At 38.4% G+C, this 23,198-nt stretch overlaps 5 protein-coding genes and 1 non-coding gene across 6 annotated transcripts; 5 read left to right on the top strand and 1 right to left on the bottom strand.

Moving 5' to 3' along the window:
- Positions 1–2,105: 2,105 nt before the first annotated feature.
- LOC130992524 (acid phosphatase 1-like) lies at positions 2,106–3,511 on the top strand. Its single transcript, XM_057917187.1, has 3 exons — positions 2,106–2,587; positions 2,920–3,126; positions 3,204–3,511. Exons 1-3 carry the CDS (start codon positions 2,199–2,201, stop codon positions 3,385–3,387), a joined length of 780 nt encoding a protein of 259 aa, XP_057773170.1. The 5' UTR covers positions 2,106–2,198; the 3' UTR covers positions 3,388–3,511.
- A 2,512-nt stretch (positions 3,512–6,023) lies between these two features.
- LOC130996451 (small nucleolar RNA snoR135) lies at positions 6,024–6,178 on the top strand. The gene has a single exon (XR_009092624.1). It is a non-coding gene; the product is annotated as a small nucleolar RNA snoR135 (small nucleolar RNA).
- Positions 6,179–10,072: 3,894 nt separating this feature from the next.
- LOC130993808 (uncharacterized) lies at positions 10,073–12,018 on the top strand. Its single transcript, XM_057918845.1, has 4 exons — positions 10,073–10,747; positions 10,828–11,766; positions 11,855–11,953; positions 11,995–12,018. Exons 1-4 carry the CDS (start codon positions 10,073–10,075, stop codon positions 12,016–12,018), a joined length of 1,737 nt encoding a protein of 578 aa, XP_057774828.1.
- On the top strand, positions 11,965–13,147 carry LOC130992523 (uncharacterized). Its single transcript, XM_057917186.1, has 4 exons — positions 11,965–12,151; positions 12,224–12,331; positions 12,412–12,600; positions 12,684–13,147. Exons 1-4 carry the CDS (start codon positions 12,032–12,034, stop codon positions 13,116–13,118), a joined length of 852 nt encoding a protein of 283 aa, XP_057773169.1. The 5' UTR covers positions 11,965–12,031; the 3' UTR covers positions 13,119–13,147.
- Positions 13,148–13,692: 545 nt separating this feature from the next.
- Positions 13,693–14,638, bottom strand: LOC130992522 (uncharacterized). Its single transcript, XM_057917185.1, has 2 exons — positions 14,296–14,638; positions 13,693–14,223 (listed from the first exon to the last, which is right to left on the bottom strand). The coding sequence occupies exons 1-2, from the start codon at positions 14,571–14,573 to the stop codon at positions 13,884–13,886; spliced, it is 618 nt and encodes a 205-aa protein (XP_057773168.1). The 5' UTR covers positions 14,574–14,638; the 3' UTR covers positions 13,693–13,883.
- A 4,605-nt stretch (positions 14,639–19,243) lies between these two features.
- LOC130993807 (uncharacterized) lies at positions 19,244–22,761 on the top strand. Its single transcript, XM_057918844.1, has 4 exons — positions 19,244–19,704; positions 20,060–21,635; positions 21,698–22,178; positions 22,251–22,761. Exons 2-4 carry the CDS (start codon positions 20,060–20,062, stop codon positions 22,588–22,590), a joined length of 2,397 nt encoding a protein of 798 aa, XP_057774827.1. The 5' UTR covers positions 19,244–19,704; the 3' UTR covers positions 22,591–22,761.
- The last annotated feature ends 437 nt before the right edge of the window (positions 22,762–23,198 follow it).

The following is a 23,198-nucleotide window of genomic DNA, read 5'->3' as shown; positions in this document are numbered from 1 at the left end:
GTCGGATTCGGATCTCAAATTTCAAGATCCAGATCCAGATCCGTTTTATAAAATGAGATCCATAGATCCAAAAAATTGAGATCCAGATCCGTAAAATTGGATCTGGATCCACGGATCTGGACCGGGTCCAGGATCCACTGCCATCCCTAGTTTTTAACTCCCCTATATTATTGGAACGACTAATTTTGTAATTCGCTGCAAGATAAATAAAAGAAAAAAAAAAGAAAAAAAAAAAGATGCAATTATTTAAGATGCCCATATTTCCCAAAAGAGTGGACAATTAAAAAAGGGGTGCAATGGTTTAAACGGCCCACATTTTATATAGAGACCAACCAAATAAAGCCCATTAATTACACTCACTCTCTCTCTCTCTCTTATACAGAATTCGACCAGAAACGATCACCTACCCACCGTGGCATGCATAACATGCCCACTATGATGTGGCAATTGTAATTATAGTAATAATTATATTAAGATAATTTTAATTAGAGTAAGATTTATTAATTCTCTTTCTTAATTAAAATTGTCACATCAGTGGTGGGCATGTTATGCTTGCCCACGGTGGATAGGTGATCGGTTCTGCAGAATTCGACTAGATCGGATCATCAGTATAATTTAGTGTGTATTATTGTGTATCATCTTAATTTCTTTATTTTATAATTATTTTTTATAAAAATAAAAATTATTATTATATTATGATTTCTAATTAATATTATCACTAAAAATTAAAATTTTAAAAAAAATTCTAACTTTAAATTAATTAACTCAAATAATCTATTATTAATTCAAATAAATATAAAAAATATTTATAAATTCTAATTGGATGAGTGAATCCTTGTTAATTATCTTTATATTATATTAAAATATAATAAATTAAAATTAAAGAAAAAATAATAAAAAATTATAACAAATTACAAATGATATACGATGATACACACTAAATTGTGGGAATAAATATATATGTTCTTGGACGTATTTTACTCGTAAAATGCAACTTCTCGAGCACGTCTTTATAAAAGCTTAAGCAATTAGTAAAATTCATGGATTTTATAAATACTGTCAATCGGTATATATGAAATATTATTACTGCAAAATGCAGTAAATAATTCACGAAAGAGTAGTACAACTACTGAGATGCGACGAGCCGTGGACCGTGGTCCCATGATTCGTTCATCCAATTAACCACGTGCAATAATATCTCATGCATACCAAGACAATAGATAATTTCTCCAAAAAATTTATCATAATTTTCTCTTTTACTCGTCCACGAAAAATTTGTCATTTATAATTATTGTAGTAGGATCTATACAATCTCACTTAAATTTAAACTGAGACATTTATGATGTTCATAATATGATAATTTTTTGTGGACATAGAGTAAATTTCTTTGAAAACAAAACTAATTATATAAAAAACTTATTTAGGTGTTGGGTTTTGCCTTGAAAAGGATCTTGGTCCGGTGATCATATATATCGATTCGTTGCTCGCTATCTATGTGCTTCAAGATTCTTACAAAGGGTCAAATTTCCTTTACGATAATCTTTGGGAAGCTTTCCAACACGCTAGACATACTACTATTGTTTTTTATTTGGCAACTCACGAGCTTGCCAAGTTTGCTTTATCTTATGTTGATGTTATGATCTAGTTGTTGACGTCCCCACGTTGGCTTCTAGACGCGATTTCTGATTATTAATATATCACTCCGGTTTCCCCCTAAAAAAAATAAAAAATAAAAAAATAAAAAAATAATAAAACAATTGAACACTTCAATTAGGCTCACTTTCTAACTCGCCGTATACGTCTTTTAATATATAAAAGATTTATGCATTTTTATTCTTATTCTGTTAAAAATTTTGTATGATCTGTAAGAAAAATAATACTAACATCGAAGTAAGAAAAATAATACTACTACTAACAATATTGAAGCTTCTAGTATTTTTTTTTTCCTACGTGGGTCCCTGCATATAGATGTGATTTTGTGTGCAATTAAACCCACAAAGTTACAAATAGTCTTTCCAAAAATAACCTTGAACAATTAATGCCCACATCGATAGTTGCTGCATAACATTTAATTCTGGAGAGTCCATAGATAAAGATTTTGGTAATTCTGTGCAAAAGAGAGGGCAATTGGAAAAGGGTTGCAATTATTTAAACGGCACAAATTTGCGTTACACAGATCATCCAAATCCAAATCCAAAATGATGAGACTCTCTCTCCTTGTGTTTGTAGCATTTACCCTACTCTCATCTTCCCATGCAGATGCAGAATTCAACCCCATCCGGCAGCTAGGGCGGCGCTCCGTCGGCAGCGACGACTACAAAGTCAACTGCCAGAGTTTCAGAGTCGGGGTGGAGGCAAACAACCTCCGTGACTGGATCACCATCCCTACTTACTGCAAGAGCTACATCAAAACCTACCTCCAGAAGAACCAGTACAGCCTCGACGTCGAGGCCATCGCTGTCGAGGCCGCCGACTACGCCGAATCCTTGCAAAAGGACATCTTCCTCAAAGACATTTGGGTGTTTGATATCGAAGAAACCCTGCTCAGCAACCTCGGCTACCTTGCTAGCTCCAGTGTTGACTTTGGGTAATTATATAATTCACCTAACTACATATCTTCAATTCTTTAAATGTACATTTATTTTCTTCAATCTTACCATATCTTATTCATAAATTTTATGCATGTATTCTTAAGATGATGATAGAGAACATAACACGTTATTTAAATAATCCAAGTTAGTAGTAAAGTCAGTTCCTACTCAAGAGCGGATGGCTACTCTTGAGCTTCCATCGTGGGCCCAAAAAATGAAGTAGAAAAATTTGACTCTACTAAATACTCCACTTTCAGGATTCATCCTAAACTTATTGTGAATGTAATTGATCATCAAGTTTAATTAATTAGGGTTTAATCGCATGCAGGACACAGCAAGTGTACGCGACGCCATATTACGAGTGGCTGACCTCAAACGCAACGGTGGTGCCGGCAATTCTAGAGCTCTACAACGCGGTGGTGGAAAACGGCTTCGAAATTGTCCTTTTATCAGAAGCACCGGAATCTATTGGAGATGCTTTGGTTCAGGCTTTGCAAAATGCTGGTTTTTCGGGATGGACCAAACTCATCCTCAAGTATATATCATCTCTATATGTTTTGGTTACTACTTAATTAGCTACATACATCATGATCATACTCATCGTATATGCAGGGGAGATGCGGACAACGGAAAATCGCCGGAGGAATACAAATCGGCGAAACGAACGGAGCTAGTGAACCTACGTTATAGAATTGCAGGCAACGTAGGAGATCAATGGAGTGACCTAAGTGGTGAAAATGTGGGAATCAGGACCTTCAAAGTGCCTAACCCTGTATATAACAGGATTTGGGATTAAATATTTTATTCGCCCAACTATGTCGCAATTAATGATTCTGATCATCACCACGAATCTGTATTGTGTAAAATAAATTGCGAATATCAAAGAGCTACCACCCCGGGCCCGTTTCCTTTCTCTTAAATTTTATTCAAACTCGCTGGTTGTGGATTTAATTCAAATTACACTCGGGGACGAATCAAAGAATTTAATTAGGACTGGGCGAGATTTCATCGGATATTTTTAATGAATTTTTAATAAAGAAAACAGACCAAACGACCGTCGAGATTTCATCAAAATATATACATATATATAGGTAATAAAAAAAAATTTGACTGGGCGACCGCCGAGGCTGCCCGGCCTCTAGATCCGTCTCTGATTACACTTGTCACTCTAAACTGTATTTTTTTTTATAAAAACTATATATGTTCATATAACATCAAATTTAGTTGGAGGTTCAAGCCTTCCTCTTCTAGCGCCCAAAAAAAAACATCAAATTTAGTTATGTAATGTTGAATTGAAAAATGTATCATACTTTAGTACTCAATATTTAAACAGTGTCACAAAAATGTCCTAGACCACGTTTTTCAATCTTGAATCCATGCACACATCCGCAAAAATATGTAAATAGATTGTATATTTTATCTACATAATTTACTCTAATTTTTATAAATAATAGCCATTAAATTTTTGAGAAACCATGAAATCTCCATTAAAATCAATTTTACATTGATTTCAAATTAGAGCTTCACATTTTAATATATAATATAAAATGTTTTAAAAGAATCCGAAACATGAATGGCGAATAATACTGAACAGTTATTTACCACTTTACCCCCATGATACATTTACGTTGGGCTTTTGGATGCTATTAGGCCCAAAATTCACTCACCCACCTGAACCAATGAGCCCATCCTCTCTCTCTCTCTGGTCGATGATATAAATCATGGGCTAAATATGAAGAAAGCCCAGTTTTAGATTAATTCCATTCAACAATCCCATCAATTCACATACCACTTTTAGATTAAATCGTACATTTACATTTAAGCGTTGTTTACATTATTGCGCAAAGATAAATCGACAGATTATGTAAATAGTGTCCATCTAACATACAATGAGACTTTTTTTTTTGAGGGAAACGAGAGAATTTTATTAAGCACACGAACATGGGATGTGGAGATGACCCACCACAGAGGACGGAGGTTCATTCCAAACATGGGGTGCAGTAATGTCTCTCGCGGATCTCGCTAGGTAATGAGCAACAACATTCCTAGCTCTTTTAATAGCGTGAACACTGATCTCTGGCATAAGCAACAGTTCGTCTCTGCAGTAAGAAGCAAGAATACCAATCTCAGCGATATTCATATCCTTTGAACTGATCGCATCATAAGCTCGTTTACAATCGGTCTCTACCCGGCCCTGCACGAAGCTTTTCTCCTTCAACCATGAGAGGGCCTCCTTGATACCCATTAACTCTCCCTCATCAACAGCACACATATACCTAAAAATTTGATGGCCTTTCCCGCGATGAAATTTCCAGCGTGGTCACGGATAACAATCCCCACTCCCATCGAATTACTATCTGAGAAGAACGCTGCATCGACATTGCAGCAAACACGTCCCTCAGGGAGAGGATGCCATCCCTCGCAGCCTTTCTCAGGAGCCCCGTTTCTGACTCGAGCGGAGCGCCTCGTGTGAACCGCTAGCCAGTCTTCATAGCAGTTCTTCGCCATAAGAACAGCGCGAGCAGGTATAGGGTGGTCACCATTCCACACCGCCGAGTTCCTTTCTCTCCAGACCTGCCATAGAATCATGCATGCTCGGACTCTACGATCGCCGTCGTCATCTCTAAGGATGGCGAAGAGAGCCTGCACAAAAGAATCGTACCGTTGTTCCAGTTGCAATGAGACTTAAAAAAAAAAAAAAACATACAATGAGACTTTAGCAATTATACCTTTATTGCACATTTATTCCAAACTTTACCTAATAATGTGCATTTATTCTACTTTTTTGTACTAGCACTACACAAATTATATATTTATTCTATTTGTAATAATTTTAACAACTTTATTAAAACTTGTTTCTAAGCAACAATGAAACTCTTTTTCGCATACGGATAAAGTATTTATAAATGTATAGCAACCTTACTCTATTTTTTTAGAGTGACCTTAAACATTTATAACTGTGCTAACATTGCATAGTCACTTTCACAATTGACATAAGATAAGTGGGGGGAAAAAAGGGGAATGGTGTGTGGTGCGTGTCTTTCTGACCAAAAGATGGGGGGGGGGGGGGGGGGGGGTGTTTACGGTAATTAACAAACGCACAAAACCCTAATGTTTAATCCAATGGGCCGTCACCCGCAGTATAAAAGCCACGCACATCACTCTTATTTCATCAATCGTTCTTCACAGATCTCACCTTCTAAACAAATAAATAAATAAATAAAATATTCTAAGTATAAAATGCATGAAGCATCCCTAGTTTCTTCTGCGCCTCTCCTCTTCTTTTTCGTCTCTGTTTCGACTTCTTCTACTGCATGAATGAGTTTTGCAGCATCACTAGAGATGCTCTAATCTATCTCAATTTCCCTATATTTTATTATGAATTAATTATTTTCTTCTTTTGGATTTGGATGAATACGGAGTCGGGAAATGTAAGCAGAGATAGTGTGTATCGACGCAGTGCGAATTTGATTCAAAATGCACTCTGATCGAAAGTGTTCTCTGCAAAATCGAATTCACAAGGGAAAGATGGGCAGTTGTCTTTCATTTTTTCAGTTGATTTGTCAACAATCATCTTCCCTACACTATAAAATTTTCTCCGATCTTCCTCTTTTTTTCCCAATTTTTGCATCAAATTTAATTTTCAAAATTTTTGGTTTGGAGTTACGTTTAGTGGAGGTGGTATCGTTAATCCAAGCGCAAACTTACAAAATTTGTAAATTGGTTAATTTTCCTGTAATTAAATGTTTAATTGTAGTATTGATTAAAGAAATTATTTAAGTTGGCAGCTTCATATACTTTCTGAAATATTTTTGAGATTAAATAATATATCGACGGGCATATTTAGGTTCGATTGGAATAAAAGATGGTATTGATGGCTTCAAAATTACAAATTGCGTGGAAAACTGAGAATGCACAATTGAAGGAATATTGGATTCAAATGTGAAATGATTAATTATTTTTGATAGCTTAACTAAAAAATGGTTATTGCTTATAATTCAACATATGTATTGAAATTTCAAGACCCTTAACAATAACATCCATAAATTCTTGGATTTGTTTGTTAGATTGAGTTGCCCCTAAAATTGACATTGTGAAATCTTGTTTATTACGTGTTCAGTTGTTTTTCAAGTGATTGTGTGGTTGTTGTTTAAAAGTTAGGTCGTGGATAATGATAAGTAATTTTCAATAGTATAAATGTGTGGCCCCTTCTATTTGATGACTCGTATCGAATTGGAGAAATATTTTGACCCATATATTGATTATAATCTTATCAAGAATCTTTCATTGGATTATGTTGTCTCTCCTTTTCTTTTTGTGGCATATGGTTTAATAGATGCATTACCAAATACAATGGTTGGTGGAAAGGACTAATCTACCAATCATCCATATCTCTTCTGTATTTTGAAGATCAATTGTTTCTCTTAATATTATTTGTTCAGCCTTCTTTTCAATTTTGTTGACTACATTTTTGGCTAAATATCATGAGATTGTTAACTACCAAAAATATGTATATAGTTCAAACTTGACATTTATCAATTACTAGAGTTACCCTCCGTATATATATGACTAAATTAGAGAGAGAGAGAAAAAAAAATCAAATATGACACCAAAATAGTAAATTTTAAAAAATTTAATTTTATACAACATTTATCGTTGTACTACAAAAAGAATAGAGTAGTACATTAATAAAATAAAAACTTTAAAATTTCATAAAATTAATTTTAGAAAATCAAAATTTGCAAATGCATGGGCTAAGTAATCACTAATCACAATTGCTATTGTGGTAAAGTTGTAGTTATAGATATAGATATTGATACATGCAACATTATTATATATTTTCATATATTATCTATTTTCATATTTATTTAAATTTTTTTCAATAACATATTTAATTTAATTTCATAAAAAAAAATTAATGTGTATATTTTCATAAAAATGAATAATGAAATTGTAGGAAAAAGAGAGAGAGAGAGAGAGAGAGAGAAGGATCACACAACTAATCCTTCAATTTTATTTTATTTACAAAATTTCCATTAATTTGATTTGAAATTAATTTCAAATTGAATGTTGGCCTTTTAATATACTAGTATCGATATTACAATTTTTTCAAATTATTTCAGTTTTATGGAATTTAACTCTAATGATTGACATGGCTAGTGATGGTTCTAGACTTTTTAGTCAATAAGGTCCAACTTACTATAAATTTATAATTTCATAACATGATTTTTAAAGGGTTGGAATTAAATCTACCCACATCAATAAAATGCCTTGCAAAACTACCCACTTTGAAAGTCAAAGCCGAAAAGTACACTTGATGGTGATGGGTTGCTTGGTTTTTTGTAAAAGTTCTTACACTTTTCTTACACAAGTACAATTGTGTAAGAAAATGTGTAAGATAGGTAGTTAAAAATGCACAAAACCAGATAAATGTGCAATTATTGTAAGATGATTGACGTATAATGCCCTAAGTTTGAAAATAATGAAGGTAAGTTTGTGTATAATAAAACAGTAATACGAGGATGAAAAAAATTGTACTTTAAGTATATTTGGAAACAAAAAAAAAATTATGAACCTAATGTATACATTATCCGCCAGTAAAACATAGCCGCTAGCATTAGCCGCCGGGTTGCGGCTAATGCTAGCGGCTATGTTTTACTGGCGGATAATGTATACATTAGGTTCATAATTTTTTTTTGTTTCCAAATATACTTAAAGTACAATTTTTTTCATCCTCGTATTACTGTTTTATTATACACAAACTTACCTTAATTTTGTATTTTTTTTTAAATATATTCTATGAAGTAGAAATACATAATAGGCTTCTATTTAGACAAATTTGGATTATAGTGGTGTAATAAGTCTCGAATTTTTTATTTTATTTTATTTAACAGGAATTAATATAGCCTAACGCATAAAATAATAGAAAATGTTGGATAAAAATAATATATAATCATATATTATGAAACAGTAAAATACTAGAGAGCCTACCATATAATTATCCGCCAGTAATTCGTATCCTCTAGAATTAGCCGCGTGAAAGAAACCCTAAGCGGCTACTTCTAGCGGATACTTTTTACTGGCGGATAATAGTACCATGTCATTTATTACTGCTTTTTATATCACAATATACATAAATTTTATTTATTATCGTTCCAATTAATGGTTGTTGTATTTTTTTCAATTTTGAAGAGCTAAAGCTAATTTAATTGTGATTGGACAATTCAACCGGCAAGGGTGAAGCTTTATAGGGTGGGAATCTATAGGCTTTGCAGCAAATTAAGTCACGGGCGGCTAGAATTGAGTGGGCACGGCTTTTGTGGGATTTGTTTGAAAAAATTGAAGCTTTGATAAGAGAGATAAATTGGGTAGGGCCCATTTACACAATATTTTATGTTAAATTAGGGTTAAGAAGTAGAGAAGCAGCCGCGCACTTGAGAGAAGGAAAAAATCAGCCGCTGGAGGAAAAAATCCATTGTTTTGGTTCCTCTTCTTCAAATCAGCCGCACTCCACTTGAGAGAAGGAAAAAATCAGCCCATTTACACAATATTTTACACAATTCACGCCATGGCTTCTTCTTCAAACCAAGTAAGTATACTTGTTATTTGTTTTGTATATGTTAGATATATTTATATGTTAAGAATCTATATGTTTTGTATATGTTTCGAATTTTGTATATTTTTAAGTAAGTATATGTTTTGTATGTTTCGAATTTTTATATGTTTTGTATATGGGTGAATTTTTATGTTAGAATCATTATGTTAGAATTTATATGTTTGTATGTTACAATTTATATGTTTTGAATTTTCATATGTTTTGTATAGTATTGAATTTTGATTTAGATATAGTATTTGTTAGATTTATTTATATGTTTCGTATATGTTAGATATAGTGTAGTTGAGTGCTGTTACAAGTTTGAGTATAGTTTCAGTGTTGTTAGAATTTTTATTTAGTTGAAGCATATTTAGATATATTTAATCGTCTATTTAGATCATTAGGTTAATTTTACTGTATTACGCATAAAATAATAACGTTTTTTTGGTTATTCAGAATTTAAAAATTTATAAAATACTAATAAAAACATATAGAACCATAATTACCTAATATCCGCCAGTAATTAATCTTTTTAAGAAGTAGCCGCCGGGTTTGAAAACACCAGGCGGCTACTTCTTAAAAAAATTAATTACTGGCGGATACTTGTTTATTGTGGTTCTATATTTTTTTATTTATGTTTCTAGTAATTTAATAGTTAATTATGCATTATTATTAGTTGATGTTTGTTAATTCATTATGCTTTGTAAATTGAGTTATTTTTTGTATTGAATAGGTCCCTTATTCGAGGCGCGAGCAAATCAATCGTGTGGCAGTTGAGATCAGTACGTACAACAATATTACTTACCTATCGACAGTAGTCTCGAGACTAAACGAAATTGGCGGTTTTGCACCGGAGAATACGTTCAGGCATGGGTGCTTTGGGATGATGTTGGATTGGCAGCCGGGCCAGAAGTGCAATGCTGCATTGCACCATATTGTCTCTCGTCATCTTAAGATCACGAGAGACGATGAGGATGATGAGATCTGCTTCTACATCAACGGGAGGAACGTTGAGTTTACTCCGAGAGATTTCGCTCTCGTGACAGGATTGTCCTTTGGGGATGATCCTTTTGACCCCGAGGCTGAGCACGATCTGAGTCGGGCTCATACATTTAGACAATTTTGCCGCTCTCAACCGGTGTCAGTGCGGGAGCTGGCGGATATATATTTCGACACCGTCAATCCAGTGGTTGACACCGACGGCGGGTTGTACCTCCGTGTGGCCCACTTGTTGGTGCTACACGCATTTGTATTAGGAGTGGACGTGCGCCGACCCGTGCAGTCCTGGACTTGGAAGCTGGTGGATGATTTGCCGACCTTTTCCAGATTTCCTTGGGGATCGTGCGCGTATAGAAGCTTGAACTACAGGTTGAAGCACAGCACAATCAAAAAGGATTGTAAAAAGTATCACTTCTACGGTCCTTCTTGGGCCCTATTCATTTGGGGTCCCTATTTGGGCCCAGCCATAGCCATATGCAATGCGGGGGTTTACCCTAGATTTCGGAGGTGGACGTTCGTGAAGACCAAGTTGGATGGGTTACAGAGTTATTTTGAGTCTCCGGTAATAATTTAGTTGTTTATTTGTTAATATTATTTTAGTTTATGAATATTAATGTTTGACTACATTTTTTTTGTTTCTAGGAGAACGGGATATGGGAGATGGTCCCCGATGAGTACGAGGCCAAGACATCTTACTGGCTATCGGTGGCAGGCGTCAATGCCAGGATAGGGGTTCGAGTACCAGAGCCGGCAGTCTTTGGTCATAGGCAGCCTCGGCAGCGCTACACTGGTGGGGACCACAACGAGGATGCTCCTGAGCATCAACCTCGGCGTCGCAGTATGAGACAGGATACTGGCAAGCGCCCGAGGGGACAAATAGTGGACACCTCATCGAGCAGCAGCCATCACGATCAGAGCATTGGGGGCGATCACCCCGTTGATTCTGGTCGAAGGTCTCACAGTCACAGAGCCCCGAGGCCTAGGCACGAGGATGCTCCTGCACCTTCACAGTGGAGCGAGGAGGATTGGCAGCGCATGCAGCACATGATGCGCGAGAGTGAGGAACGGGTAGCGAGGACCGTGGAGGACAGCCTGTTCAGGAGGATTAAGAGATATTTCGAGGACAAGTTCGATGCTATGCGTTGCCGATGCTCGCATAGCACTGATGTTCACGTGCCCAGACCTGCTCCACGATCTCACTCTGACAGGAGACGCGAGCCCCAGCCCGAGCCCGACTCCGATCCGGCGCAGCCTACATCCTCAGAGGCCCCATCGCATCACCAATCCCCTGCACATGAGTCTCCTGCACGAGAGGTGGGACAGACTACTGGTGATGCCATGCACACCCCGCAGTGGCAGCATGATCCGTTTGGTGGCCCGACTAGTTTTGGGCATGTGCAGACTCCGCACATGGGTGTCCACCACATGCCCACATTCGAGGCGTCCAGTTCTTATGGCGGGCCACGCTACTCGTGGGCTGAGCCGGGCACGAGTTCAGCATACCCTTTTGAGCCGGCCCGTTCTTCGGCTCCGATCCTGACTCAAGATGAGATGCACGAGTATTGGAAGCAGTTTAGAGGGGTATGTTGTCGTTGCATTAAATTTACAAGTCATTTAATTTAAATTATGTCAACATTGTTTAACTTGCGTTGTTTTATGTGAATTATAGGGAGTTTCTGAGGCAGTTTCTGAGGCAGTAGCTGCTGTTCCCCTCAGTATTTGTGCACCGGAGGCTCCACGCAGAAGTCGCCGAGAACGGAACCCGTCAGCTGCACTTCGATCACCATACGTGCACAGCGCCGTGCCGAGACCCGTCGACTCACAGTATGTTGACGGGTTTGACCGTATGATGAAAGCTGGCAACCGTGGCAACTACCGGACGATGTCGGTGGCAGAGAGCGAACACCCTCTCCCGTGGAGCTTTTGGACCACTATGCAAAACACGAGGAGGGACCTCTCGTCCAATGTTGGTTAATTTATGAATCAGTTGTTATCATGAAAGTCTGGTCACTTGTTACTAACATTTAAGTACGTGCAGGCTGTTGATTGCTACATGATGACGATGAGATCGAGGTTGATGAGGGGTGATGACTTGATAGACGGTGTTGATGCGAGGACCACCATCGTATTGGATACAGAGTTATTCGTAAGCATTTAATTAAATATTATTATTGGATACAGAATTATAATCAAATATGCTTTTAATATAATGTTTAATTGCTGCAGAAATATTTCGATGATGAATTCACGCAGTTGAAGTCAGCGTGGCGGGAAATGTTTCCCGCGAAGGCAGAAGGGCGGTTTATATATTCCGACGGAGTTTTTGCTACGTGGCAACCGCATGCCAAGAAGATGTATATGGTGCATGGGCAGGGGGTATCTTCGACTCATGGCGATTGGATGAATGCCACAACGGTACACATATATATCTACAGTATCAATATGTTGGAGTAGTTCATTTTTTATTTCCTCTTCACCAATTGCATTTGCGCGTGCAGCTCATTTTGCCTATACATGTGTGTGGACGTTACATTACATGCCGAGTGGATTTGCTGAGTGGAGTTTGCGACATCTTCGATTCGCAGTTGTTCAAGACCATGCCGCAGCCGCGCTTCGATGTGATCGCCGCCCTATATCCGCTGCAGTGCCTGTTGGGTAAGATGCTTGAAGTGTCCCAGTGGTTCGCAAGGACCACGATTGTCGACAACCCGTTGGAAAACCTCCAATGGCGAAGGTTGAAAATCCAATATGCCGACGAGAATGAGCAGTTTCAGCAGCCAGATCAATGCAGCTCCGGTGTTTTTGCGTGCATGTATGTGGAGCGTCTGATATCAGGCTCGCCGAGCCTTGCGTGGGGCAATGGGCACGCCGCCGACTATAGGCGCAAGATAGGCAGTAGCATCTACGAGTTTTGCATCCCCGCACCGAAATAGCTTATGTATTTGTACATTTAAATGATAATTATGCAAATGACGTTTTGATTAGAGGTTGCAGTATCTTTTTGAGTATTTTTCTATGATTTTCCACTTGCATCCTAGATAAAATTATGAAATAAGATGATTAATGAAACTAGCCGCCAGTAAATAATTATCCGCAAGCAGTAGCCGCTTGAAAACATTTCAGCGGCTAATCACGGCGGGTAATTAATTTCGGGCGGCTACTTGGGCTAAACGTCTTCTTTGATAGTTTAATGCATAAAAAAGCATACTTTGGGTGTTTTATGCTATTAACTAAACTTTTATATAAAACATTGTTCACTTCTCCAAAGTCTCATTCATAATTTCAACTCATAATTGTTAAGACATGTCCATGTTGGTCATTACTAAAGGCGTGTGTTTTCTGCTTCAAATATTTCAAATCAGGCAACACAATAGCTTCTAAAACATCAAAAAACCGCTAATTATCATTCTATCCGCCAGTAAATACATATCCGCGGCCAGTAGCCGCTGATGTTTATTGTTGGGCGGCTACTAGTGATAAACCATTAATTACTGGCGGATAGTGAGCATTCCATGGTGTTTGCTAGTTCATCGATATTATGCAAATGAAACCGCTTCGAAATTTATTCAATCAGTATCCAATACTCCCAACTTCAGAACATCACTTACTGGAATGAACTAGCTCTACTGAATATTCAATCAGTATCCAATACTCCCAACAACAATATCCATCAAAATTTAATTTAAAAGGTAATTAAGCTACTGCTCCCAGCCCGTACCCTTGCATGCTCTACGTGTGTGGCCAGGCGAGCCACATAGACCACAGGTTTTGGGTGCTCGTTTTCCCAGACTACTTGATGCATCCGCTGTTGTGGTCCTTTGAGTCGGCCTCTCACCAGCTGAAGGAATTCTAGATTCTCTTGGTCGACCAGCTTGTCGCCGAGAAAGGTTTGGCAAAACAATATCAGATGCAACTTCAAACGGAATTTCCCAGTGCTCTAAGGGAGGCAAGTGATTTACTGCTCCGGAGTATGTTTGAACCAGTGAACTCCGCAAGTAGTAAGCTTCCACGTAATCTTCCACTGGCTCTTTCGCCTCACTGCGAAAAGAAAGCTAATATTTAGTAGGCATCTAATAACTGTAATTTTATAATAAAATAGATTTAGCATACGTAATGGCTGCGATCGCATGAGAACACGGCATGCCGTCCAGGTCGAATTCATTGCATTCACAGCTCTTCGCTTGAAGGTCAACCATGAAGCGACGATCACCAGCACGAACCCTGTATTTTCTCTCGGAGGTCCTCTTCGCAGTGTAGCGACGACTCTTTGAGATCTCCGCACTTATCTTCTGTTTTGCCTCTGGAGTAAGAAGGTCATCGCTCTCTTCCGCAGACGCAAGTCTGTCATTGAACCACTGCTCCAGAACCATCCTGATTGCCTCCAGCATGGAGCATATAGGAAGGCGTCTGGCCCACAACAAACGGGCATTCAAAGCCTCGGCAACATTAGATGTAAGAAAACTATAACGGGTCACCGGACTTTGTGATCGTGCCCACTTCTCAGGGCCTACGCGCATCAACTTCCCGTACGCCGCCGGCTTCAATTGAGCCATAGCCGACATTGCACGTGAGTAGCATTTGGTAACTCGCTCTTCACAGCATTAGCAATGGAGACATGCGCATCAGAGACAACTAGTAAGTTGTCCGGCTGACCAAAAGTTTGTCTCACATTTGAGAGGAACCACTTCCATGACTCATCATTCTCGATCGGCCCGACACCAAATGCCAACGGAAAAACTTGCTCGTTTGCGTCTTTTGTCACGGCGACGAACAAAATGCCATTGTTCTTCCCCTTCAAGTGTGTGCCGTCGACCACAATCACTGGCCGAAGCGAAAAGAAGAAAGGTGTGATGGAAGCCGCAAGAGCAAGAAACAGATGTTTGAACCGGTTGTTTTCGTCTACTTCGAAATCCATCACGGTGCCTGGATTCGCTTGAGTTAGGGCATACAAATATTTGGGCAGAAGAAGGAACGAATCATCAATTCGACCGTATATCTTCTCTAAGCTGAGATTTCTTGCACGCAGCGCGACATCATATTTGATTCTGACGCCAAATTCACGTAACAACTCCGACATAATAGATTTCGGCTTAATGACCTCTCCGTCATCGCGTATTCTTTTTTCCACATAAGCTGCAACCACATTCGAATGTGCCTTTATTCGTTTCAAAATGCCCAACTCCCCTTCGCAAGAGTGCTCTTTAAACTTATGCACTCCCCACATCCCTCCGCCGTGACAAGATGCACGCACATCGAACTTGCACTTATCAGAGTGCTTGCACTTGTAATAGAGGCGTCCCTGATCTGAGCGTACAACTTTTGCCTCAGCCCCTTGCTTCATATTCCAGAAGCCAACAGCAAGGACCAATTCTTCTTTACTGTTGTAAAAAGAGTTCTTCCCCAAATCAGCAACTCTGGACAGCTCACTCTCGCGAGCAACGAGCGAAGTCGTGGCGTCCACTGGAATCAACGGAACTATCCAATTAGATAGTTCACCGGTCGAGTCCGTCGGATTTCCGTGACGGGTTCTACTTTGTCGGATCCAACCTGCTCGCTCGGTCGCCGTGAACTCTATCAGATCATCGTCTAATAAATCCTCAGAGGCGGCAGAATCTGTGCCCGACTCGTTCGTTGGATCGTATTCTTCGTCTTCTTCATCAGAATCGTCATCAGGTTCTTCGGCTTCGTCTTCAGGTTGTACGGCTTCTTCATCAGAATCGTCATCCGTCCGCACCTGGTTGAATCTCCCGCACATTTCATTCAGATTCCATACGGATTCGTCCAACAGTTGCCCATCCCATGAAAAGTACTGTGTTGGAGGCGCGCTCTCGCGAGCATGATACGACGTCTCATACTGACTAGATTGTGCTTCATCATCTCCGTATCCCGAAGCCTGGCCAAAATCAAAAGTAGGGATGTACGCTTCTTCGACCGGGTCGTTGTTGTGCTCAACGTACACCATGGGATATTCGGCAGTTTCCAACAAGCCTTGCACATCATCGTCGTCACTTATTACGCATTTCGTCTCCCTTCCAAATCGATTGGTCGCCAAATAATACAATTGATAGTTCGGGCTCAACGAATGCATTGTCAGCACATTGTTGATGCTGTATATCAGGCTCGCAACTGTTTCATTTAAGAGGGGAAGGACCTCCGTAGCCCCGCCAACATAGTGTATACCATCGACGACTCCGTTGTATCTCACATATATGTATCTCACGAATTCCATCTATAAAACCACATAAAATACAGTATTAAAATACGTTTAAAAAGTTCAAAACATCACAATAAGCTCGAAAAATGAAGTATCCGCCAGTAAATCATTATCCGACACCAGTAGCCGCTGACCTTGTAGGGTCGGCGGCTATTATCGTTTTCTAATGATATTCTGGCGGATACTTTATTTTTTGGGTTCAAAACATTCAATTATATTAGAAAAAAGTTTAATATTTCCCTAACATGCTTTTAAATTTCAGATAATAAAGAAATTCATTAAAATAACGTAAAACATGCTCTCAACGTTAAAAACAACGTACGATTAAACATGCAAACTATAATTTATACAAACAATACAGGAGAATCACCTTTTCGGGCTGAAATTCAACACAAATTGCCTCCTCTCGCACAAAACCACTCAAATCTTTAGGGTATGCCTGAATTTATGAAATTCAAGGTGAGTATTTCAATTTGTGTTTTGGTCATTCCCAAATGCAGCCTTATAAGGACTAAACTTGATTCCTTACAAAAAGTTCACGTGAAGTGCAGTGTTCATTCAATACGGCTTCAATCTATTATTGCATGTCACCTCACGCATGCATAAAATTAGCATTAATGCCCCACTACAACCAAATTTTTTGCAGAGTCACCTTCTCAGTATGTACTTTTAATTTTTTACTAAAAAATTAAAAGTAAAAAATCGCAACAAATACAAAAGGGGAATGCGTATGTTATATTTAAACATTCATAACAAGCTGAAAAATTAAAAATTATACATAATTTGACATAAAATATTATTTTCTGCCTAACAGACCAAGTATCCGCCAGAAAATCGTACAAAAAGTTCAGTAGCCGCCATATATTTTTTGTTAGCGGCTACTGATAAATCAAATAATTTAATGGCGGATACTTTACTTTTTGGCTATATAATATTATTTCATTACCGAATATATGAATTTCCAAATAATTGGTATATAATTTCTTATTATTTTATGTGCAAGTCTATTATTTTTTGTGTAGTCAAATCATGCATAAAGTGAGTGTTATTACCCCCACTATAATCCAAATTTTGGCAGATTCACTATCTCTCATATTTCCCATCCATGTGTACTTCTTGTACTGTACATATTTCACTATCTCTCATATTTCCCCTTGTAAAATTAAATAAAAATCTAAAAATAACGGTGCATATGTAACAATAAAAAATCACGAAGGATAAAAATTCACAATCATGCTAATTATGAACAAAGTATTTTTTTTGAAGCGAATAACACAAGTATCCGCCAGTAATTAGTAGCCGTTGAATAGTAGCCGCCGGTCACAAACTTCAGCGGCTACTTCGGCCGGCTACGAATTACTGGCGGATACATAGTTTAATGGTTTCAAAAAAAAAAATCTTAAGAATTGACATGTTCGTGATTTTTTTGGCCTTCGTATTAATGTTTGTAACACACAAACGTCCCCTAATTTATTCAAAATTTGCAAATCTATTTAATCTTATAATGCATGAAAGTGACGTTTTCTCACATTTTGTACCAATTTTAACTGTTTTCTTACACAACTCTTACACAATTTCCATCATCATCAACTTTTACACAAAAAACCAAGCAACCCATCACCATCAAACTTGCTTTTCGGTCTTTGACTTTGAAAGTGGGTAGTTTTGCAAGACATATTATTGAAGTGGGTAGATTCCCCTATTAACACATTTTTAAATTAATCATAGTTGTATAATTTTATAGAAATAACATATTGAAAAATTAGTTAAGTACCTCCTAGTATTTTTCTCATTTTTTGGGTTGGACAAGGTTCATTATTGTTGAATAGAACTTAATTTGAACTTCAATTTCTTAGATGCAATGATACAAAATTAAAATACATTTTTAATTTATAACGCATTACAAAACAAGCATCAAATGTAAAATGTAATAGTAATAACATAATACTTGTACACAAATCTTAAAGTGTTAATAGGGGAATCTACCCACTTCAATAATATGTCTTGCAAAACTACCCACTTTCAAAGTCAAAGACCGAAAAGCAAGTTTGATGGTGATGGGTTGCTTGGTTTTTTGTGTAAAAGTTGATGATGATGGAAATTGTGTAAGAGTTGTGTAAGAAAACAGTTAAAATTGGTACAAAATGTGAGAAAACGTCACTTTCATGCATTATAAGATTAAATAGATTTGCAAATTTTGAATAAATTAGGGGACGTTTGTGTGTTACAAACATTAATACGAAGGCCAAAAAAATCACGAACATGTCAATTCTTAAGATTTTTTTTTTTGAAACCATTAAACTATGTATCCGCCAGTAATTCGTAGCCGGCCGAAGTAGCCGCTGAAGTTTGTGACCGGCGGCTACTATTCAACGGCTACTAATTACTGGCGGATACTTGTGTTATTCGCTTCAAAAAAAATACTTTGTTCATAATTAGCATGATTGTGAATTTTTATCCTTCGTGATTTTTTATTGTTACATATGCACCGTTATTTTTAGATTTTTATTTAATTTTACAAGGGGAAATATGAGAGATAGTGAAATATGTACAGTACAAGAAGTACACATGGATGGGAAATATGAGAGATAGTGAATCTGCCAAAATTTGGATTATAGTGGGGGTAATAACACTCACTTTATGCATGATTTGACTACACAAAAAATAATAGACTTGCACATAAAATAATAAGAAATTATATACCAATTATTTGGAAATTCATATATTCGGTAATGAAATAATATTATATAGCCAAAAAGTAAAGTATCCGCCATTAAATTATTTGATTTATCAGTAGCCGCTAACAAAAAATATATGGCGGCTACTGAACTTTTTGTACGATTTTCTGGCGGATACTTGGTCTGTTAGGCAGAAAATAATATTTTATGTCAAATTATGTATAATTTTTAATTTTTCAGCTTGTTATGAATGTTTAAATATAACATACGCATTCCCCTTTTGTATTTGTTGCGATTTTTTACTTTTAATTTTTTAGTAAAAAATTAAAAGTACATACTGAGAAGGTGACTCTGCAAAAAATTTGGTTGTAGTGGGGCATTAATGCTAATTTTATGCATGCGTGAGGTGACATGCAATAATAGATTGAAGCCGTATTGAATGAACACTGCACTTCACGTGAACTTTTTGTAAGGAATCAAGTTTAGTCCTTATAAGGCTGCATTTGTGAATGACCAAAACACAAATTGAAATACTCACCTTGAATTTCATAAATTCAGGCATACCCTAAAGATTTGAGTGGTTTTGTGCGAGAGGAGGCAATTTGTGTTGAATTTCAGCCCGAAAAGGTGATTCTCCTGTATTGTTTGTATAAATTATAGTTTGCATGTTTAATCGTACGTTGTTTTTAACGTTGAGAGCATGTTTTACGTTATTTTAATGAATTTCTTTATTATCTGAAATTTAAAAACATGTTAGGGAAATATTAAACTTTTTTCTAATATAATTGAATGTTTTGAACCCAAAAAATAAAGTATCCGCCAGAATATCATTAGAAAACGATAATAGCCGCCGACCCTACAAGGTCAGCGGCTACTGGTGTCGGATAATGATTTACTGGCGGATACTTCATTTTTCGAGCTTATTGTGATGTTTTGAACTTTTTAAACGTATTTTAATACTGTATTTTATGTGGTTTTATAGATGGAATTCGTGAGATACATATATGTGAGATACAACGGAGTCGTCGATGGTATACACTATGTTGGCGGGGCTACGGAGGTCCTTCCCCTCTTAAATGAAACAGTTGCGAGCCTGATATACAGCATCAACAATGTGCTGACAATGCATTCGTTGAGCCCGAACTATCAATTGTATTATTTGGCGACCAATCGATTTGGAAGGGAGACGAAATGCGTAATAAGTGACGACGATGATGTGCAAGGCTTGTTGGAAACTGCCGAATATCCCATGGTGTACGTTGAGCACAACAACGACCCGGTCGAAGAAGCGTACATCCCTACTTTTGATTTTGGCCAGGCTTCGGGATACGGAGATGATGAAGCACAATCTAGTCAGTATGAGACGTCGTATCATGCTCGCGAGAGCGCGCCTCCAACACAGTACTTTTCATGGGATGGGCAACTGTTGGACGAATCCGCATGGAATCTGAATGAAATGTGCGGGAGATTCAACCAGGTGCGGACGGATGACGATTCTGATGAAGAAGCCGTACAACCTGAAGACGAAGCCGAAGAACCTGATGACGATTCTGATGAAGAAGACAAAGAATACGATCCAACGAACGAGTCGGGCACAGATTCTGCCGCCTCTGAGGATTTATTAGACGATGATCTGATAGAGTTCACGGCGACCGAGCGAGCAGGTTGGATCCGACAAAGTAGAACCCGTCACGGAAATCCGACGGACTCGACCGGTGAACTATCTAATTGGATAGTTCCGTTGATTCCAGTGGACGCCACGACTTCGCTCGTTGCTCGCGAGAGTGAGCTGTCCAGAGTTGCTGATTTGGGGAAGAACTCTTTTTACAACAGTAAAGAAGAATTGGTCCTTGCTGTTGGCTTCTGGAATATGAAGCAAGGGGCTGAGGCAAAAGTTGTACGCTCAGATCAGGGACGCCTCTATTACAAGTGCAAGCACTCTGATAAGTGCAAGTTCGATGTGCGTGCATCTTGTCACGGCGGAGGGATGTGGGGAGTGCATAAGTTTAAAGAGCACTCTTGCGAAGGGGAGTTGGGCATTTTGAAACGAATAAAGGCACATTCGAATGTGGTTGCAGCTTATGTGGAAAAAAGAATACGCGATGACGGAGAGGTCATTAAGCCGAAATCTATTATGTCGGAGTTGTTACGTGAATTTGGCGTCAGAATCAAATATGATGTCGCGCTGCGTGCAAGAAATCTCAGCTTAGAGAAGATATACGGTCGAATTGATGATTCGTTCCTTCTTCTGCCCAAATATTTGTATGCCCTAACTCAAGCGAATCCAGGCACCGTGATGGATTTCGAAGTAGACGAAAACAACCGGTTCAAACATCTGTTTCTTGCTCTTGCGGCTTCCATCACACCTTTCTTCTTTTCGCTTCGGCCAGTGATTGTGGTCGACGGCACACACTTGAAGGGGAAGAACAATGGCATTTTGTTCGTCGCCGTGACAAAAGACGCAAACGAGCAAGTTTTTCCGTTGGCATTTGGTGTCGGGCCGATCGAGAATGATGAGTCATGGAAGTGGTTCCTCTCAAATGTGAGACAAACTTTTGGTCAGCCGGACAACTTACTAGTTGTCTCTGATGCGCATGTCTCCATTGCTAATGCTGTGAAGAGCGAGTTACCAAATGCTACTCACGTGCAATGTCGGCTATGGCTCAATTGAAGCCGGCGGCGTACGGGAAGTTGATGCGCGTAGGCCCTGAGAAGTGGGCACGATCACAAAGTCCGGTGACCCGTTATAGTTTTCTTACATCTAATGCTGCCGAGGCTTTGAATGCCCGTTTGTTGTGGGCCAGACGCCTTCCTATATGCTCCATGCTGGAGGCAATCAGGATGGTTCTGGAGCAGTGGTTCAATGACAGACTTGCGTCTGCGGAAGAGAGCGATGACCTTCTTACTCCAGAGGCAAAACAGAAGATAAGTGCGGAGATCTCAAAGAGTCGTCGCTACACTGCGAAGAGGACCTCCGAGAGAAAATACAGGGTTCGTGCTGGTGATCGTCGCTTCATGGTTGACCTTCAAGCGAAGAGCTGTGAATGCAATGAATTCGACCTGGACGGCATGCCGTGTTCTCATGCGATCGCAGCCATTACGTATGCTAAATCTATTTTATTATAAAATTACAGTTATTAGATGCCTACTAAATATTAGCTTTCTTTTCGCAGTGAGGCGAAAGAGCCAGTGGAAGATTACGTGGAAGCTTACTACTTGCGGAGTTCACTGGTTCAAACATACTCCGGAGCAGTAAATCACTTGCCTCCCTTAGAGCACTGGGAAATTCCGTTTGAAGTTGCATCTGATATTGTTTTGCCAAACCTTTCTCGGCGACAAGCTGGTCGACCAAGAGAATCTAGAATTCCTTCAGCTGGTGAGAGGCCGACTCAAAGGACCACAACAGCGGATGCATCAAGTAGTCTGGGAAAACGAGCACCCAAAACCTGTGGTCTATGTGGCTCGCCTGGCCACACACGTAGAGCATGCAAGGGTACGGGCTGGGAGCAGTAGCTTAATTACCTTTTAAATTAAATTTTGATGGATATTGTTGTTGGGAGTATTGGATACTGATTGAATATTCAGTAGAGCTAGTTCATTCCAGTAAGTGATGTTCTGAAGTTGGGAGTATTGGATACTGATTGAATAAATTTCGAAGCGGTTTCATTTGCATAATATCGATGAACTAGCAAACACCATGGAATGCTCACTATCCGCCAGTAATTAATGGTTTATCACTAGTAGCCGCCCAACAATAAACATCAGCGGCTACTGGCCGCGGATATGTATTTACTGGCGGATAGAATGATAATTAGCGGTTTTTTGATGTTTTAGAAGCTATTGTGTTGCCTGATTTGAAATATTTGAAGCAGAAAACACACGCCTTTAGTAATGACCAACATGGACATGTCTTAACAATTATGAGTTGAAATTATGAATGAGACTTTGGAGAAGTGAACAATGTTTTATATAAAAGTTTAGTTAATAGCATAAAACACCCAAAGTATGTTTTTTTATGCATTAAACTATCAAATAAGACGTTTAGCCCAAGTAGCCGCCAGAAATTAATTACCCGCCGTGATTAGCCGCTGAAATGTTTTCAAGCGGCTACTGCTTGCGGA

This window comes from Salvia miltiorrhiza, chromosome 7 (genome assembly GCF_028751815.1).
Source record: "Salvia miltiorrhiza cultivar Shanhuang (shh) chromosome 7, IMPLAD_Smil_shh, whole genome shotgun sequence".
Classification (NCBI taxonomy): domain Eukaryota; kingdom Viridiplantae; phylum Streptophyta; class Magnoliopsida; order Lamiales; family Lamiaceae; genus Salvia; species Salvia miltiorrhiza.
Note: the sequence above shows the minus strand (reverse complement) of the source record. Positions and strands in the feature narration are given on the sequence as shown.

Excerpts from the sequence above, each read along its gene's own strand:
- LOC130992524 (XM_057917187.1), top strand. The coding sequence starts at position 2,199 with ATGATGAGACTCTCTCTCCTTGTGTTTGTAGCATTTACCCTACTCTCA. Across the intron at positions 2,588-2,919 it reads AGCTCCAGTGTTGACTTTGG|GACACAGCAAGTGTACGCGA; the intron begins GTAATTATATAA and ends AATCGCATGCAG. Across the intron at positions 3,127-3,203 it reads TGGACCAAACTCATCCTCAA|GGGAGATGCGGACAACGGAA; the intron begins GTATATATCATC and ends TCGTATATGCAG.
- LOC130992522 (XM_057917185.1), bottom strand. The coding sequence starts at position 14,573 with ATGCTGGAGGCAATCAGGATGGTTCTGGAGCAGTGGTTCAATGACAGA. Across the intron at positions 14,224-14,295 it reads CATGCGATCGCAGCCATTAC|TGAGGCGAAAGAGCCAGTGG; the intron begins GTATGCTAAATC and ends TTCTTTTCGCAG.
- LOC130993808 (XM_057918845.1), top strand. The coding sequence starts at position 10,073 with ATGTTGGATTGGCAGCCGGGCCAGAAGTGCAATGCTGCATTGCACCAT. Across the intron at positions 10,748-10,827 it reads AGAGTTATTTTGAGTCTCCG|GAGAACGGGATATGGGAGAT; the intron begins GTAATAATTTAG and ends TTTTGTTTCTAG. Across the intron at positions 11,954-11,994 it reads GCCGAGAACGGAACCCGTCA|ACCCGTCGACTCACAGTATG; the intron begins GCTGCACTTCGA and ends CGCCGTGCCGAG.
- LOC130993807 (XM_057918844.1), top strand. The coding sequence starts at position 20,060 with ATGGAATTCGTGAGATACATATATGTGAGATACAACGGAGTCGTCGAT. Across the intron at positions 21,636-21,697 it reads AAATGTGAGACAAACTTTTG|AGCGAGTTACCAAATGCTAC; the intron begins GTCAGCCGGACA and ends AATGCTGTGAAG. Across the intron at positions 22,179-22,250 it reads CATGCGATCGCAGCCATTAC|TGAGGCGAAAGAGCCAGTGG; the intron begins GTATGCTAAATC and ends TTCTTTTCGCAG.
- LOC130992523 (XM_057917186.1), top strand. The coding sequence starts at position 12,032 with ATGATGAAAGCTGGCAACCGTGGCAACTACCGGACGATGTCGGTGGCA. Across the intron at positions 12,332-12,411 it reads TATTGGATACAGAGTTATTC|AAATATTTCGATGATGAATT; the intron begins GTAAGCATTTAA and ends TAATTGCTGCAG. Across the intron at positions 12,601-12,683 it reads ATTGGATGAATGCCACAACG|CTCATTTTGCCTATACATGT; the intron begins GTACACATATAT and ends TTGCGCGTGCAG.